This window comes from Papaver somniferum, chromosome 7 (genome assembly GCF_003573695.1).
Source record: "Papaver somniferum cultivar HN1 chromosome 7, ASM357369v1, whole genome shotgun sequence".
NCBI classification, from domain to species: Eukaryota; Viridiplantae; Streptophyta; class Magnoliopsida; order Ranunculales; family Papaveraceae; genus Papaver; species Papaver somniferum.
This window is the reverse complement of record NC_039364.1, coordinates 42,663,198-42,682,528: the sequence shown is the minus strand read 5'-3', so window position 1 is coordinate 42,682,528 and position 19,331 is coordinate 42,663,198. Positions and strand designations below refer to the sequence as shown.

Here is a 19,331-nt window from a genome sequence, read left to right as displayed (position 1 = left end):
AACTTGTCAAATGAGCAACTACAATGTCGACCTCTCAGAAATAATCCAACCTTGTATCTCAGATTCGGAAATTTTTTCTCTAACCCAAATTCCAACCAAAGAAGAAATTTGGTCCACTCTTTCAAATTGAACCCTTGGGGAGTTCCTGGCCCGGATGGATTTCAACCGGGATTTTTTAAAGCCAATTAGGAAATCTTGGGGTCAGATATTACAAATACCATACAATAATTTTTTAAAACAGGGATTATGACACAAGAATTCGACCATTCTTTTATTACTCTTATCCCAAAAATATCAATACCTCAAACCCCAGCGGATTTGAGACCTATTAGCCTCAGCAACACGATATATAAACTTATTTCCAGAAATTTAGCCAATATATTAAAACCCCTATTGAATAGGATCATTTCTCCCAACCAATTGGCTTTTCTTCCAGGGAGACAAATTACAAACTATATTACCATAGCCCATGAATTGATTCATTCTATGAAAACTTCAACAAAAAAAAGGGTTTTTTGCTCTTAAGATCGATATATCCAAAGCCTTTGATAGAGTTGAGTGGCCTTTTATTAAGAGAGATTTATCCTCATTTGGCTTCAATGATGACTGGTTTAATCTCATATTTCAATGCATCTCCACTACCTCCTTTGCTATCCTTCTAAACGGATACTCAGGCCCAACCTTTTCCAATTTAAGGGGTCTAAGACAAGGTGATCCTTTATCCCATTATCTTTTCCTAATTTGCATGGAGATCCTCTCAAGACTCCTTGAAAAAGCAACAAGAGAGAATAAAATCTTGGGGCTTCAAATAAATAAACACCCCCTACCATATCCCATCTCTTCTTCGCCGATGATTGTTTTTTCACCAAAGCGGACCTGGGAGAAGCAAAAAATTTATTGGATATTTTATCTAATTTTGGGAGAATTACAGTCCAAATGGTTAATCTTCAAAAATTAGGAATCTACTTTAGCCCCAAAATTCATCCCAAACATGGGAAAATAATAGCAAAAATCCTTAAAGTCCAGCTGATGACTAAAAAAGACATGTATTTAGGAACTCCTCTCTTCTTTGATAAAAACAAGAAGGAGAATTTCGAACCACTTCTTCAAAAATATTATAATACCCTACAATGTTGGAAATCAAAGTTGTTATCTCAAGCAGGCAGAACAGTTTTAACTCAATCCATTCTTCAAGCGTACCCGACATATCAGATGCAGATGCTAGCTTTTCCTAAAGAAACTTTAGATAAAATCCAGAGAGATTTTTGGTGGAAGAAATATGGGTCAAAAGTTACATAAAGGCGTGGAAAGGGCCAAAATCACAAGGGGGATTGGGAATAAAAAATCCTGATAATTTCAATATAGCCCTTTTAACAAAACTAGCTAGCAGATTAATGATGGAAAAAGATCAACTATGGGTTAAACTTCTTGAAGCAAAATACTTCTATAATTCCAATCCTTTCGATCCTACAAGAAACTATGAGCTATCATGGATTTGGACAAGCATTCAGAAAGGTATAAATATTATTAAAGGAAATTATATTTGGCAAGTGAAAAATGGAGCTAATACAGAGATATGGGAGGACAACTAGATTCCCAACATGGACAGAATAAATAAACCAACGGACAAAGATGATAATTTGCCGCAAAAAGTTTAAGAGCTAATAAATAATGAAGGATATCGAGACATGGAAAAGCTAGATGATTTTTTCTCTTCAGAAATAAAAGAAAAAATTCTAGCTATTACCCCAAATAAAGAAGATGGGGACAGGATAAGATGCGCTCACCACCGATTAGGAGATTTTTCGGCAAAAAATGTTTATAACTTTCTCATTAATCGAAATTTTGATAATGAGAATGATATAGATTTCCCGTGGAAAAAACTGTGTAAGATGCAGACTCTACCTCGAATCAGACTGTTTATTTGGAAATTAATTCAGAAAGCTTTACTGACCTCGAATAGACTAGCGGATCATAACCCATAGGTTTTCCCAGAGTGTTAATTGTGCAATAACCAAGCTATGGAAACGGAAAATCATCTATTTAGAACTTGCCATTTTTCCAGAGTAATTTGGTTTGGTAGCTCATTAGACGCAATCAATTCGCGGATTAACACAGATACAATTAGCAAGTGGGTTTAATTACGGATCGCTGATCAAAACTTCTTGCAATTTAGGGAGAAAATTGCAATCATTCTTTGGTTCATATGGAAATATAGGTGCGAGGTAGTTTTTAGAAAAACCGTTCCGGACCCTCTTCATTAATTCAGCAGATGAAAATGTTCATCTAGTCTTCGATTATCAAGGAAGAGAACAAATCCCAAGGCATCCAAAAAATGAAGATTCCCAACCACGTGTGGAACAACATCAGGTCGGATTGGATAGTATTCATTGATGCGTCCTATAAAAAAGAAAATATATCCATGAGATATGACTTTATTCTGTACTCGACAGACCAAGAAGCCTTCCTATATATTTCAGCTGGCTCTGATTGGGCTTCCTCGACGTTACATGCAGAAGCAAAAGCTCTTTTAAATGCTTTAAATTGGATAGAAAATAATATTCTTTCTAGCGTCTGTATAGTCACAGACTGTAAACTCCTACTGGATTCTATCTCAAAAAAAAAAAAATACAGATGCTTCATGGGTTGAAGAAAATACTATTAAAGAAGCAACTTCTTTGTTGGATAAACTTCCTCAAGCTCAGGTGAAATTTATAAACAGAGATTACAATGCTGCAGCGGATTCAGTGCAAAAGAAGCAAGGATCTGAAGACTTCATCATATGTCAACACACTTGTGTCAACGAGTGCGAACATAAAGTATTACTTCTAATATTTTCGATGAAAAATGAAATTTTAGATCTTATGTATTACATTGCTTGATTTAATATATTAACCTTTTCCATAAAGAAAAACTACAATAATTGATAAGTAGTACTTATTTCAAAATTAAATTTAAATCTACACCATGGTTACATCAACAAGAGCTTCACTGAATCAATCTATATGGACCAGTTAAGGGATCCCATGATTAATAATTTGAAAGTTAGGTCAACTTAGTTTGACTTTCGTGGTCAAACAGTCAACGGTCAAGGCGACAATTTTAACTTCGATATTCCGAGCGCGATATCTTTTCCGTCCGGTGTCCAATCAACGCGTTCTAATAGTCCATTTCGCGTAATCTTCCGAGATCTATCTAATGGTGTTATTTATTTTTCCAAATTATTATGTCACTAATTTCTATAGTTTAAGATTAATTTTCATCAATTAAATCGATACGCGAGACAAAGGTCTCTTGACTAGTCAATAGTCATTTGACCTACTTAGGGTTATTACAATCTTTATCTTGATAGGTATTGTATCCTGATCTTGTTTTTATTGGTGACCTTGCTCCGACAAACAATATAGATAGAAATCACAAAGTATCTTCGTCTCATACTTTGTGATTCCACAAGTTTCGACTTGTGAGGTGAATAATAATATAGGCTACTCGGGAGTCATAAGACCGGATTTTGAGGTTTGCTAGACTTTTTCTACCTCACCTTGATATTTGATCAGAACGCAAATCACATATAGGATTATATGTGGGAGGAAGATTGGTTTAAAGTCTTCAATTGAGTTGAAGAAACTCTTAGGCTTTAAATGACGTCAGCTAAGAGAATCAATTGCGCGGAGTCCTGCTGAGATTGAAGAGGCGCAAGGAGCGCGACTATAAATGAATTGATGTGACGGTTTCATTCGGTCTCAACTACACTCCAGTCCGAAGTTCTGATAGCAGGCTAGTGTATGTAGCGACTTAATATAATTTGGTGTTCATTCTGGACTAGGTCTCGAGCTTTTTCTACATTTGCAGTTTCCTCGTTAACAAAATTCTGGTGGCTGTGTTATTTCTTTTTCCGCATTATATTGTTTATCTTTATAATTGAAATATCACAAGTTGTACATTAATCAATCAAAGTAGATATATCCACCCTTGTTTGTTGGATACGATTTGATTGATTCTTGGATATTGATCTTTGGAATCATCTAAATACTCTCAGACATAATCAGGTTTACAGACTTACTTCTGTAAACATTCTGATTGTGAGAGAAATAGATTTAAGATCTTCATATAATTCCTTGATTGATATTCATTAAGTTGAACTCTCGGAATTGTATTCGAGTTTAATCCATACAGGTTGCATAAGAAAAAGTTGGTGGCGTATTTTGTATCCCCACGTTTTCAATAACACTAGTGGGGAATGCCAGGATATTCATCCTTCTTTCATACAAAATATGGTGTAGTCTTCTATTTATCTTGTGGATCTTATTTTCCTAGGAAAAAAACACATCTCCCAGATATTCTTTCTACAACCAAGAATTACTCTGATCTCGTTCTTTGTGCTTTACTCACGGAGACTAACCCTGCTTCCTCTTGTGACTGAAGTAGTTCGAACGACTGTTGTCTTGGTTTAGGAGAAGATTGTTCTTCATTAACCTTACGCAACTCAACTAAAACCTAAAACTAAACCTCACCTCAAATTACTTTATATGTTTTTCCATACAAACAACTTGTACTAGTATTATGTTTTTTTTCTTTCCTTTTATGGATCGAGCGATCCAAACACATGTTTCATCCATTGCTTGTATCTAATGTTTAGTCCATCAATTTCAACATCTAACTTTGGTTCATGTACCCAATACTTGACGAAAATAATCTGCTTAGGCTTGGGAAATTTATCCATCAATATTACTTTTTTGAGATTTTTAAATGGACAAGTCTAATAGAACTAGTTATAGTGTTGCGCTACATTTAGTACTTGGTGAGTCATCATTATCATTAAGTTCAAGGTAAAAGTATTATTTTTTGAAGCTCGAAGGTCTAGTTATCTTCCTATGAATCATAAAGTTAGACGAAGAGTTGATTCTGGTTTCAATGCTAGTGGGGTAATTATTTACTTTTTGCTTTTTGAACATGTTCAACTCTTACTGCTAAGGCTAAGTCTTATGGGCTAGATTGAGCTGCTAGATTAGCAGAAAGGTGTTGCAGTTCAAAAAAAATATGTTGTCTATTTGTTAACACTAGTTCTATCTCATAGCATTTGCTCGCATTTGAACTAGTATCGAGATAGTTACACTGTTCCGTTCAGCGCAAAAGAAATTTGTTTTTCGCTGTTCCATTCCGCGCTGAGTGGAATATTGTAGATTGATGAGCAAAATTAAATTTATCACATGCAATAGTTGAATCAGTAAGATAAGAAGGTTCCATTTAGACTATAGAACAGATGGTTAAAGATAGGACACCTGGACTTTGGCCCCATAGAGTAATAAACTACCGGTGTATATTGCTTTTGATGAACATAATCCGTAAACTGGTCTGACATGGTTTGGTGGTCCCGTAAGGATAGAGAGGAATATAAACAATTTTTATTTAAACTTTCCCACGCTTTTTCATGCCGCCTAAAGAAGAAATGTGTTGGCGTTGAATCATTCAACGCCAGCACTGTTTTATTCTGCGTCTCGCATGCTAAATTAGAACCACCATAAGACTTGAGAGGTTGTCCTAGCTCACGTGGACTGCTAATCTAGTTGCTATATTAACACATCATAAGACTAAGTCTAATATAGTAAATAACCACATGTTAGTGGTGAACTTTTCCATTCTTCAAGAGCCTTGAAAAAGGGAAACAATTTTATTGTCGCCTCGGGCAACTAAATCTCAGAGTCGGCCCTCACAAAAAATATTCAATCTTTGTCTCAGTGATCAGTGATTCTCCCATATTCCTAAGAGCATCTCCAATGCTAGGGGTGAAGGTCCTAAAAAGACATGACACATAGGATTTAACACTTTCTTAACCAAAAATTAATCTCCAATGCTAAGGTCAAGGTTAATGAAAATCATGACAAGGATGCCATCTCATAAGAAGGGGTAAAGGAGAAAGTCATATCTTCACCTTCTTCATAACACTGGGTCTATTGACACATCATCAATATTTTATTCCAAAATTAATTTCTTTTAATTAGAAAATATTGTTATTGGGTGATAACTTCAAAGATGTTTTTTCTCCATAATTTTAACCCTTTTCCAAAATTGATTTTAGGGTAAGAAGACTTTACCATTGGAGATGAAAGTTGAGGTAAAATATCAAATTTTCATTTGTTTTAGCCACATAGAAATTACCCCCAATAAAAAATTATTAATAAGATCCCCACATAAGATGACTTCCACCCTTAGCATTGGAGATGCTCTAAGCGAAACAAGAATGCACGGGTATAATTCACTGGCTTGATAAAAATACAAGAAGGAAAACTGCTAAACCTTCTTTTTCTTTTTATTCTTTAGTCCCAAACAAGTTGAGGAAGGGTGCACAGAAATTTGGTTGTTGGAAGGGAGTTTAGGAGGTTTTGTTCTCTTCGAGTCTCATTTCGCTCTCTTGAAAACAGTAAAAAAAAGTTGTTCTCTTGGAAACTCTTTTCGCTCTCCTAGATACAGTTAAAAAAATAATTGCCGGTAGGAGACTCCACCGAGGTCGACGGTCGACGTAAATTTGTAGCATCCCCTCCCCCATTTCTCCTTCTCCTAAAACCCTAAAACCCCCCATAAAACCCTAAAACCCCCCATAAAACCCTTACTTTCAATCTATCTCCACAGAAAAATCCACCATGAATCAATTCCTTACACTAAAACGTTCAGCAACAACCAAATCCAAACTTCTCTTCAATTTCTCCTTCACTCGTTACATGGGTAGTGGTGGACCAAAAACATTCCCAGGCGGTTTAAACAAATGGCAATGGAAGCGTATGCATGAAAAGAAAGCCAAAGAGAAGGAGAAAACCGGAGCCTTAGCTGATAGGTTTATGAAAGAAGGGGCTGAAGATCTTTGGAATGAAGATGATGGTCCTTTAAAATCATCCCAAATTAGCAATCCTTCAGAATCATCACAAAATGTTGGTCCTTCAAAATCATTTCCTTCTCAAGGTAAACCTCAATCTAGAATGGATTTGAGAAATTTAGTGGGTAAAAATAATTTAGGTACAAAAGTAGAGATTGATCATCAATTATTAGGTCAAAGACGATTTTATTCAGTTGGGAGAGTGTTTAGAAAGAATTATAAATTTAGGAGAAATGAAAGTTCATCTAGTGATGATGATGATGATGAAGATGAAGAATGTGGTAGTAGAAGTTACAGTAAGAATATGATGAGTGGAGCTACTTTGGGTGCACATGATAAGAAGAACATTAGACGAGTGCCTAAGTGGAGTGGAGAAGATGATGAAATTGATTTGTCACAGAGAGTTCGTTTAATTCGAGATGAACTAAGGATGAGGAAAAGCGTACCTGTAGAAGAGGAGAGGAGATTGAATGACGAGGGTTCGATTCTTAGTGACAAAAGGTAATCGATATACTATATGATACATATCAAAGATAAACATATATGCACACCCACACACATGGATTTGTTACCAATATCTCCCAATTTTTTTCAAATTGTGCACCATTTTATTTACGCCATGGTGTTAGTGGGATTTATTGTTTCAAGAGACACTACAAAATCGGCATTAACTGTTGCACACTCGAGTGACTTTTCTACATCATTTGCATTTTTATGTTATCTTTCCTTTTGTGGTATTTATATACTCTCATACCCATTTATGTTTCCTAGGTTTGAGGAGTTGGGCATTTCCCCATTGACAATCAAGGCCCTTACTTTAGCTGGCTATTCAAAAATGACCAAAGTGCAGGAGGCAACTCTTTCTGTTAGTCTTGATGGTAAACCCTGCTTATATGTATAGATTGTTTAATTATTATTATTATTTTTTTTAATTGTGGAATATGTAAATGCATGATATTTGATGAAGGTCTAAAGATTTCTGAATGCTCAAATAGTTAGTGAAGTCAAATGTGTTGCCTTCAAGTTTTGGTTCAGCACATTTTTGTTTTGTTTGTTTCTCTTTTCTCAAATAGTGTATGGCTCGCTTATCATGTCTGTCTTATAACTCTTTCCACTGTAACATGTGAAACTTACTCAATTATAATCCATATTCACCCTTTTAATTCTGTTTTCTTAATAATAGTGATGCTTGTTTTCCCATGTCAAACAGGCAAGGACGCTTTGGTTAAGGCTAAAACGGGTTCAGGCAAAACTGCAGCTTTTTTGGTAGATGACTTATCCCCAGTTACATGTCCTTAAACTATATTTTTTGTGATGTTATTTGTCTTTTTTCGGTTGCATTGCTAAACAAAAACAGCTTCCTGCGATTGAAACAGTCTTGAAGTCTTCAGCTAGTGGAAGAAATAAACGAATTCCACCTATAGTTGTTCTTATTCTTTGCCCAACAAGAGAGATGGCAAGTCAAACAACTGCAGAAGCTAATGTACTATTAAAGTACCATGATGGAATTGGTGTCCAAACACTAACTGGGGGTAGACGGTTCAAGGATGATCAGAAACTCCTAGAATCTGATCCGTGCCAGGTTAGCTAGTGTAACACATGTTCAATTTCACTGTCCTTGTCATTAAACCATATACAATGTACATCTGCATCAAGTTTAATTTGTTTCTGAAGCATGCAAAGGGTTGTGTGAGCACACGAGTAATTATGGAAATCTTTCTCATGTAGATTATAGTGGCGACCCCTGGTAGGTTGCTGGACCATATTGAGAACAAATCTGGCTTCTCTGTGCGTTTGATGGGCTTAAAAATGCTTATAATCGACGAAGCTGATCGCTTGTTGGACTTAGGATTTCGGAAGGATATAGAAAAGCTAGTTGATTGTATTCCACGTCATAGGCAAACACTGTTTTTTTCTGCTGCAATTCCTAAAGAGGTTAGCTTTTTATCTGTTGCAGATACTTCACGTAAAGATCACAGACTGTCTGTACTTGTACTCTACTAATGTTAAATTTCTATTTGCAGGTTCGACGTGTGTCACAGCTTGTTTTAGATCGAGAACATGTTTTTGTTGATACAGTGGGTCAAGGTGCATTAGAAGTTCATGACAAGGTATGAGAAGTTTAGTTGATTTTTGAAGTTATAATTGGTGTTTGTGGCATCTAAGAAACTGTTAGCAAGTATGTGCACAAATAAAAAGTTGGATAGGATAATCACCTCCTAGAGAACAATATTTTTCTAAACACTATAGCCTCTGAATTCTCCTACACAAAGCCTTGAAACGTGATTAACATCCCCCACATCCACTTCTGATCAATTTCTAGACCCCAATATGATAGATAGACAATAGCTAAACAAGTAGAATAACAGAACAAACAGATTGCAATTGGAACCTTAGTTTTTATTGCTTAAATGAAAGAGTTTTACAACGTTTTCCTTCGAGGTAAAAAAAATGGAGTTTCCATATGTAAACAGTAGTTCAACAGTAATTCATTATAATCTCCAAAAAAATGTAACGTACCACACCAATCAACAGAATTGTCTGATCTCCAAATTAAACAAAAGAATCAAAGTTGTGATACACACACTGAATTTTCTTCCATAGAAGTTGCCAAATAGCCAAGCAACTCAAATATATTTACTATATTTTCGGTATTACTTTAAACTAAAAATCTGAGACAACCCCTGTACCTCGACAAAGAATCCATGAATGAGATTTAAAGATATGCCTCTAGGCCTCTTCGCATTTTTGGTCACGATCTAAAGCGAAGAAATGAGTACACCAGTATAAATAGCATGAATATAAACCAATAAACACCCCACATCCAATAAAATAACTTATTAAGAAGGGTTTTGAGAAATACATGATAACTTACTTAATCCAAGAACAACTTCCTCCTAGGCTTAGCTACTTGCATATATTATGTACATTTTTAAACAACAAAGATGAATTGTTAACAATCAAAACATATTGAAAAGGTAATCGATGCACATTGACATAAATAAAACTAAGAAACAACAAAAGAATTTTAGTATCCTTTTGAGCTTCATATTTGAATATTTGAACAAAGGATCAAAGTAGACTCATAGTGCATCGTTAATCAATGGTTCATTGAGAATGTTTTGGAATGGATAGTTTCAAAAGGTGAATCCATTTTGTTTGGTTTTTTACGGAGAGAGAGAGGTATTGAAAATCCGGAAATGTGGCAGGAGACTCATTCTAATCCTCTTTGCGAGTTTGTATATGTTCCCATCGTTAATCTATTTGTTCATTTCCTTTAACCATGGTCATGATTCCTCATAAGATGTGTCCACACCGTAGACCTCTTGGTGGCTCACTGAAGCCACCAGGTGGATTTCTTAGAGGTTTCGAAAGCAATGGTCTTGGTGGCACACCTCGAGCTGTTGGTTTATTTGTTTCATGGTATATATGCATCCCAAATTCAAACGACTAAACCATAGTAAAATTAAAGCCAACTTTGATCTTAAACAACAAACAACAATTGATTAAAATAAGTACAAAGTGTTAAAGATATTTCAGATACGAACCATGAATAGTTTGGAGTTTGGATCCCAGTGAGAATGTGGAGAGCCTGCAAACAAAGGTTTAACATATGGCAAAGAGAAAGAATCAAAGTAACGTTTAAAATAAATTAACCAAAACGGAAATTGTTCAAAGGTACATTTTTATGTTTCTTCTAAATATAGGAGAGCAATAGGGTGGAGAATTCTCAGACTTCACTGCTCAAACCAAATTATCAAAATTGATATTGCTATTTATGGATATAGCTTAAGCAAATACCATAGGGGTATACTATTTAATGATGGGAAATAACAACATTATCAATCACTCACGGCCATGCTTACGTTCTCCCTAGTTAAGACCTAAAAAGAAAATGAAACCAACCCATTATAAGAAACCTTGGATCAGTCATGCTATATTAGTACCAAAATAGGTAAAGCAGTACCTCTGATCTTCTTTTATTTCTTATGAAGGATGAAGCATTTACGGCATTCATTGAGTCACTGGTTTATACAGTACACAAAACACTTGTTTTAATTCAAAAACTATTCGCACGGGACATATTTCATATACTATGTGCCAGTACAACACACCTCAAATGAGAAGAGTGATTATGCAATAGTAAATATCTTAGATTTCCAATCACACAGTAGTGTAAACATTATAATGGGCCAATGATCGGTTTACCATCTCAAATTCCCTATCATACAGTGGTGTAAACCTTAGATTCCTCGATGAAATAGGATTAGCTTGTCGGCCTTCGTACGGCAGAGCCAAGGTTAGATTTAGAAATCAGGATTAGCTGGTCCTTTGTACGGCAAAGATAAGGTTGGTTTTGGATAGATTTAGTCATTTAGAATTAGTTTCGCCGGGGTTTACTTATGGTTAGGGTTATAGCTGATGATAGGGGGCCGAGGCATAATGAAAAGTAATCTCGTATATGTGAGGAACACTAACAAAATCAATCGTCTAATGTACAGGCGTACAGCAAGAAATCGGTAAGTTTGAATCTTTGACTTCTTGCTCGTGTTCTCTTATCTCTATTTTGAATCACCCAAATAGCTTTGCTTCTATTCATCTCTGTTTTCTATCAACCTACATTAGCTGAATAGCTTCGCTTCTATGGAATTTGTCGGAGGAAATCCTATAATCCTAATCGAGCATATAGGTCCAACAAAAAGAATGAATATTCAGTACAACATACGGTTATGGCCAGCGCCAGCGCAGATGTAATGTTGGCCGGGGACGGGCTCAACTGGGTTAAGTTAAGTAGTAAGGTTAAGGTTAAATTTTGTCGAGCCAAGGCGTAATCTGTACCGTCGAAAATTCCGGTCAATCTGAATCGCTCTTTGACCAAGATACATACACACCACCTTTCCTTAGACTATTGATTTTTGCCCTAGGAGTTGTACCCTTCTTCTTCTTCTTTTTCTTCTTCATTGTGTTTTCTCTGCCCTCCTACAGGTACTCTCTTGCACCCTATTTATAGGTAGCACTACTTCTATATTCGAGCCATTCTAGGTTTGGAAACTCTCCTATGTTTGTAATCTTCTAAAAATAGGACTCCTAAGTTTTCTTTCTAGGATTAGGAAACTACTTCTAGAATTACTAGGAGACTGCTTCTCGGCCTACACCTAAAAACGGATCAGACCTCCCCCATCAGGAGGCTTTTGGTCCTCAAAAGCATTGAGTTAAGATGCACGGAAGTTTAGCCTGCAGCTGCACTCTTGAGTACCACTTTGCATGCTTCAAACTTTTCCTGTTAAGACATTCTTGAAACAATACTTGTTCTCCGATTATTAGTCATTAGTGTCTTCTTGCTAAGAACCTGTTACTTCACTTAGACCCAAGTCTTGCACAACTTCTAATGATGGCGACTTATTTGCTCTTCAAGTAGTTCTTTTGCTGATACTTGATTAGTTCTCCCCTCTTCATGGACAGTTTTCACAATCTCGCCTTCTTCGGTTCTTGACTGCACCGTTCCATAGAGTTGATTCTTCATCTCCGTAAACATAGCTTTCTTTCTTCCACCAATATTAGGATCTACTGATAACTACTTCGTCACCCTTGGATCGCAGCCCTTCCACACATCGCGGAAACATTGCTTGCTTGCCTTCTAGCTCTGATACCACTGATCAGTTTTCAGACCCCAATATGATAGATATAGAATAGCCACACAAGTAGAATTAAAGTACTAGTAATTTGCAATAGAACACGTTAATTATATTGCTTAAGAGTAAGAACTTTACAACGTTTACCTTTTGGGTTTATTTCTGACCTAGGTGTTGCTTCTTCTCTTGGTTTGTTTTCTGCTAGTATTCTTCTAGTCTTTTGCGTGTGTCCTCTACAAACACTCAAGGTGCCTATTTATACGTTTAGGACTATGCTAAAACTAGTCATACTCAGATTAGGAAACCCCCTTATTTTTGTAACCTTCTAGATATAGAACTCCTACTTTTCCTTCTAGGAATAGAAATCTACTTCTAGAATTACTTGGAGAGTAATTCTGTTGTATTTTAAACCTAGGTATAGAGCATTCTAATGGGCCTATACCTGAAAACGGATCAACTTCAGTCAGCAGTTTTCAATGAATCCAATCATTGACGAGGTTGATATTTGATTTGTCCATAAATCCACTATCCAGCCCAGCGGACCAGATAAGCAGTTTTCAACTTCAATCTGCTTCTAACTGAAAATGGCATATATTTTGCAATAGTGAAGTGTCAATGCCCTGTGCAGGTTTAGGTCTTTTTGTACTTGATATTCATTAGTTCAAGTTTCTCAAAGTGTGTATATAAGTTTTTTCTATTACAACATTTCCAGAAAGCGGCTGATGCCATTCGTTTGCTCTTCATTAGTCACTACTAAATTAAGCTATCAACCTTTGTTTCAGAGATCACGAACCAAGACAAAGTGAAACATTTCAAAACATTTGGGCTAAAAAAAAAGTGAATGCAATGGTACATAGAAACATTTAAATCCTAAAACATACTTCTACCTCATGATCATACCTCTTCTTAGACTAATTAATACTGTAAAAAGCAAGAACCTAAGGCCTAGGCCCTACAAGAAGGTAATGATGCTATTATTTTCGAACTGTAAAACCTTTACAATAGAAAAATGGAGCGGATTGAGAAAACTTGCTGATAAGCACCATGGCATCAATGATTCTCATATTCTTCTATTTTTGGTCCAATCTTACACACCTTATGAAATCTAAATGCAGATAAAACAGTCATGTCTTGTTGCACCACATGAGCTGCATTTTCAAATAGTTTATCAGCTTTTGAAAGATCATGTCTCACAAGTGGCTGATTACAAGGTCTGATATTGTTATCTTTTCTTCTATCTGTTTGTATTTGTGATGGACAAACAACATATATTTAATTCATTCTTTAATGAACAATCAGGTAGTTGTTTTCTGTACAACTGCAATGGTGTCATCTCTTCTGTTCCAATTGCTCCGAGGAATGAAATTGAGCGCCATGGAAATGCATTCTAGAAAGCCTCAAGCTGTTCGTGACCGGGTTTCTGAGGAATTTCAGGAAGCCAAGAGGTCTATCCTTGTTACTGCAGATGCGTCAGCTCGTGTAACAAATTATCCCGATGCAACTTTGGTGATTCAGGTATCCAACTGCTCTATATTCTAAAAAAAGGTTAAGTGTGATGTGCCCTCGAGGGGTCAACATGTAACTATTTGTCCAGGAACCAAACTGAGGCCAGAACTAGTTACCAGTTCTATTTCTTGTGAATTTGGCAATGCTAATAGTGTGAACCAGTTGTGCTATAATTAATGTGTTCTGCATCTTGGTACTGTCCCCCTTTACTGACTTTCCTGCTGCAGTTTTTGTTAAGAAAATATTGGATGTTTCGATCCAACTGCTTTATGGATCATTACCTGATATATGCATGAAGATTGAAGGTTTATATTTTCTTGCTACTGATCGCTAGGTAGGAGTACCTCCAGACAGAGAGCAATACATACATCGTCGTGGAAGGACGGGGCGTGAAGGCAAAGGAGGAGAAGGCATACTGATAATTGCACCATGGGAAGAATACTTTTTGGATGAAATTAAAGATCTCACTCTCGAGAAATGTCCCCCACCACAATTAAATTCGGATATTAAAGCCAGGGTACATCACTTATCTCTCCTTTTCCTCCGTTTTAAGTTATTATTTGCAAGTTCTTAAATCATTTGTTATTTCCAGCGATAAAATTTCGGTGGGAGTTTTATTCTTGTTGAGGCATATGTGAAAATTTTACCTACTCCTCCAGTGCATATCTGATATATTAATCCTGAAAATAGAATATCACAAAGTTTAAGGACGGAAAAAACATAAAGCAGTCTCAAGTTTATGACTAAGTAATTTTTTCCATAGTACTCCACGCACTTTGTTACAAATTACTCCCACATTCGTCAATTTAGAAGCGCTGTGATAAAACCTATTTGAAACCGATCCAGAAAAAAATAGTGGTAGGAAAAATTGTATATGCAGACTAAGTCCTAAAGTAAGCCATGAAATAAAACTGCAGCTGGTAGGCTCTGTTTCCTCTATTTTAAATTATTCTAACAAGTTTATATCGGGCAAGAATTGAATGACAACAAGTACTATTTTTATATTACATTTGAGTAATTAACATCATGTGTTAATGTTTGGTAGTTGTACTAATACTGATTAGCTTTTACATAATGTAGGTGGAGAATGCAATGGGGAAGATAGATAGCAGTGTGAAGGAGGCAGCATATCATGCTTGGTTAGGTTACTATAATTCCATTAGGGATATTGGGAGAGATAAAACAACGTTAGTAGAACTTGCCGACCGCTTTTGTAGGTCAATATGCTTGCAAAAACCTCCTTCAATTTTCAGGAAAACCGCTTTCAACATGGGTTTAAAGGATATCCCTGGCATCAAGATAAGAAAGTAGGAGTCCCCACTCCCGGGGAAAAATAAACAAGAAAATAGGTACCCCGAGGAACTGAAAGTTAATCTAAAAGTATATATTCAGTCTGATTTCCAGCTGCAAAAATAATAAGTTGGCCTTGGTCTGTTACTTTTGCAATTTGTAAACACTTGATTGTATTTACTTCTCGATATGGCGATGCACATTTTACAAGTGTGTCCATAATCCATTTTTTGTTTTCTCAGCAGTTTCTTTGTTTTACTGACTATTCAAAGTTCTAATATGGAGCTTGTTCACTGACCAGACTGAAAATTTTCTTCCCCTGCTTGGTATTAGAGCAGCAGCGTGAAGAAATCTGTCCCTGTAAATGTTATATGAAGTGTTGGCGCTGGCAGGATTGAATCAATCATGTGAATAGTGTCATGTATCAAGGGAAATAGCAAAAATTAGTTGAGGTTCACATTGACTTGAAATTTTATGACTTGGTCAGATGCTTTTATTAGTTTCAAAACAATCCGAAATATTTGTTATCTCCTGGCCATTAAAATTATTATCAATTAAAGTAGCCATGCATAATAAAGAGTGGATTTCATGATCTAAATTGGATTTTTCAAAGTCTTCATCATAACGGAAAATGGGTCATTTGTCCAAATATTTTTAAATCACGGTTCAAATGGACGAGTAAAAAATAGTTTGGGTGAAATGGCCAAAAAAAAAATAGCAAGGATGAAATTGGATTCATCCTAGCTTAAATTTAAAAAGGACTTTTTAATAAAGTAGCCACCTTTTTGAAGTATAATTAAGAAAGTGGCCGTTTTCTCAAATCATTATATAAATTGGCCGAGTTTGACTTTTCCATCCAGGTTTTTCGGAAAAAACGTGTAACGACAGTTATTGGTTATGTGTCAGTTATCCATTCCATTCAAAAGACTCTTAAGTCCCTCAGATCAACTCACTGGGTTCGAGTTACGAAAACTCACCACTTCAATCTTCTTCCCAGTCGATGATTAATCTCCAAATTACAAATCAAAGCCCACATTCAAAATCAAAAGATACAATCGACTATTAGATGAGACCTTATATTATTGATGATGATCATGTTGACGATAGAATTGTTGGTGTTAATGATATCTAATTCTTCTCAAATAACCTCAGGAACCATGGTTAATCGATGAAAAAACTTAGGTTCAAGAACCGGTGGCAACTGAACTTGATTTTGGGAACTGCTCATTCAGGTCTTTTCACAAACACCTTGTGTGTGTCTACTTCCCCCATATTTCATAACAACCCTCAATCTTGATCATACACAAAAACTGAAACAACAACAACATCATCATTCTTCAACTGACTTTTCATTGAATCTATTTCAATTAAAACCATTGGAACTCTTTGTACGCCTCAATCTTCACCATTCATCACCATATTTCAACTGCAACAGAAATGAACAAGAAAAATTCAGAAACACTGAAAAACCCATCGCAACCAAAATTAACAAAATTGAACTCTATTAAACAAAAAAATAGAAAAAAAGACAATCAATCATTGACATAAATCGTGTAATTCATAGAACCAAAAAAGGGGAAAGAACCCCAAACCCTAGAATTCAAATCAATCGAAAATCAATCGATTTCACTAACTAAAAATGATTTTTCATCAAATACAAGTTAAATAATATGTGGGTTCTAAAAATTTTACATGGATTCTGATTTGTTCATCCTTGATTCGTAATTCATCTTCGCTGCATCAAAGGAAACCCTAAAACTTCAAAATTTCCAAACATCACTAATCTTCTACTTCACTAATAATCATGTCTTTACTGCGAATCACTTCTTGCTCACCAATAACCTAATTTATAACCCTAGTTTCGATGGAAGAGTTGTAAGGGAGACAGAAACAAGAAGAAGAAACGAAATAGAAAAGAGAAAAGAGAGTCTGGAATCGTAAGATAAAGGGGTGAGGATACGGTGGTAATCTTGAACCAAAATATTGACTAAGTCAATTGGCTGGACCATTTTGGTGGGACCAGGTGAAGAAACTAACGGAAAGGCCAGTTTATAAAAAGACCTAAAATTCTGGCCGGTTTATGAATTATATGGTTTGAAGCTGGACACTTTGTTAATTTGCCCATTTAAAAAATAGCAAGGATGAAACTGGATACATCCTGTGTAAATTAAAAATAAGAAAAAATATTTGAAAATGGGCACGATGAAACTGGGTACATCCTGCCTATTTTTACATTTTTATCCATTTAAACAGTATCAAAATCTAACTGTCCATTTGACCCAGGATTGTTGATTTTGGTCTTTTTAACCAATTTTGTGTTATATCATAACTTCTTTCTTTCTCATTTTACAAATTAAAGAGAAAGAAAGAAGAGACAAATCCAATTTGTACCCAAGATCAGTATTTCAATTGCTTGGGTTTTGGTTGGATTTCTCATAAAATTAAGAAGAAGATTTGATTAAAGATGGCATTCAGTGGGACGATGGAGAAATGTAAGGCATGTGATAAGACAGTTTATCTGGTTGAATTGCTGACTGCAGATGGTAAATCTTATCATAAATCATGCTTCAAATGCAGACACTGCCAAGGCAAACTCACGGTAAATACTATAGCCTCAATCATCTGGTAATTTTTTTCTAGCTTGGATTGCGAAGAAGGTTGAAATAGATGGTGTCCTTTATGTGTATTTCTCATTGCAGATTAGCACATACTCCTCCGTGGAAGGAGTTCTCTACTGCAAACCTCATTTTGAACAACTCTTCAAACAAACTGGTGGTTTCACTGCTATGAGTTCTCCACATTGTAATAACCTCTCCCCCTCTCTTCGTTTATTTACTTCTTTTATTTTCATTTTGCACCAGTATATTGATGTGTTCATATCTATATTATGTTGTTTCAGCTGGAAAATCAGAGAAAAATCTTCTGGTAATTTCATATCTTAACTGCCTTTTATTTGTAATCCAGTTATCATTTCAGAATATTTTAGTTAACTTGCCATTATATATCTGATTTCAATTTACAGCCTAGAGCTCCAAGCAAACTCTCAGCTTTCTTCTCTGGTACACAAGACAAATGTGCAACATGCCGTAAAACAGTTTATCCACTTGAGAAGGTAAAAATGAACGACATATTTCTGTTGCCATAAATCCTCAAAACTTATGGATTTTGCATCCAAACAAGCTAATAACACATATATTTATGGCAGGTGAGCGTGGAAGGAGAGTCCTTCCATAAATCATGTTTTAAGTGTTCCCATGGAGGATGTTCTCTTTCAGCTTCATCCTATGCTGCTTTAAATGGTATTCTCTACTGCAAGCCTCATTTTGCACAACTCTTCAAAGAAAAAGGTAGCTACAATCATCTGATCCGCTCAGCTTCTGAGAGACGTAACCCTACCCCCGCCGAAACAGAGCCAGACCGTAAAGCAGAATCAGAACCAGAACCAGAGCCAGATACTGCAGATGAGTAATCTGCTCATCTGTATTCCCCCCGAGAGTGGACACGATTTATCGTTTTTCTCTGATGTCGGATTAGGTTGTCTAAATTTCGTGTTGGATACTGATGTTTCCTTCTTCTTGCATCTTGATTATATTTTTGTAATATTCTGAAATTCGAAGCATGTACAAGCAAGCAATGTAACACCATATGAAAGTTCAAAATTTTCTTTTCACCATTATCAGAGCATAATAATCAGATATCTGGAATTAAAAAGCTGGGTAAATGTTTGACATTTTAGACTCAAACAATGCCGTTATTTACACAGAAGAAAAAAAAGAAAATGGCACTACTCCCATCCGATGGCATGTACATGCAATATTACTTCGACTGAATGCCAACATCGCGAGGCCAAAGTCGGAAACTTTTGAGTGGACAATTGGCCTTTGCCAGTATGTTTTATGGTTGCTATAGCAATAAGCTTAACTATATCCGTAATTTTCCAAAAAGAAAATTGGTACCAAATGTGGTGCCAATTTACTGCTTTATTCTTTTTGTTGGCTTATGGCACTTCATGTGGGAATTTGTAAATAACC

At 35.8% G+C, this 19,331-nt stretch overlaps 2 protein-coding genes across 2 annotated transcripts; both read left to right on the top strand.

Annotated features, from left to right (window-relative positions):
• The first annotated feature begins 6,408 nt into the window (after positions 1 to 6,408).
• LOC113297120 (probable DEAD-box ATP-dependent RNA helicase 48) lies at positions 6,409 to 15,544 on the top strand. The gene is made up of 10 exons (XM_026545533.1): positions 6,409 to 7,372; positions 7,643 to 7,749; positions 8,082 to 8,137; positions 8,229 to 8,453; positions 8,600 to 8,806; positions 8,896 to 8,982; positions 13,620 to 13,715; positions 13,804 to 14,019; positions 14,345 to 14,527; positions 15,091 to 15,544. The coding sequence occupies exons 1-10, from the start codon at positions 6,642 to 6,644 to the stop codon at positions 15,319 to 15,321; spliced, it is 2,139 nt and encodes a 712-aa protein (XP_026401318.1). The 5' UTR covers positions 6,409 to 6,641; the 3' UTR covers positions 15,322 to 15,544.
• Positions 15,545 to 17,637: 2,093 nt separating this feature from the next.
• Positions 17,638 to 18,973, top strand: LOC113292612 (LIM domain-containing protein WLIM2b-like). The gene is made up of 5 exons (XM_026541493.1): positions 17,638 to 17,899; positions 18,000 to 18,102; positions 18,200 to 18,225; positions 18,323 to 18,412; positions 18,506 to 18,973. The coding sequence occupies exons 1-5, from the start codon at positions 17,765 to 17,767 to the stop codon at positions 18,767 to 18,769; spliced, it is 618 nt and encodes a 205-aa protein (XP_026397278.1). The 5' UTR covers positions 17,638 to 17,764; the 3' UTR covers positions 18,770 to 18,973.
• The last annotated feature ends 358 nt before the right edge of the window (positions 18,974 to 19,331 follow it).

Bases quoted from the DNA above. Each gene is read 5' to 3' on its own strand.
- LOC113297120 (XM_026545533.1), top strand. From the start codon at position 6,642: ATGAATCAATTCCTTACACTAAAACGTTCAGCAACAACCAAATCCAAA. The intron at 8,807-8,895 runs GTTAGCTTTTTA...TTCTATTTGCAG, and splicing joins CTGCTGCAATTCCTAAAGAG to GTTCGACGTGTGTCACAGCT. The intron at 13,716-13,803 runs GTCTGATATTGT...ATGAACAATCAG, and splicing joins CACAAGTGGCTGATTACAAG to GTAGTTGTTTTCTGTACAAC.
- LOC113292612 (XM_026541493.1), top strand. From the start codon at position 17,765: ATGGCATTCAGTGGGACGATGGAGAAATGTAAGGCATGTGATAAGACA. The intron at 17,900-17,999 runs GTAAATACTATA...TTCTCATTGCAG, and splicing joins ACTGCCAAGGCAAACTCACG to ATTAGCACATACTCCTCCGT. The intron at 18,103-18,199 runs GTAATAACCTCT...ATGTTGTTTCAG, and splicing joins TGCTATGAGTTCTCCACATT to CTGGAAAATCAGAGAAAAAT.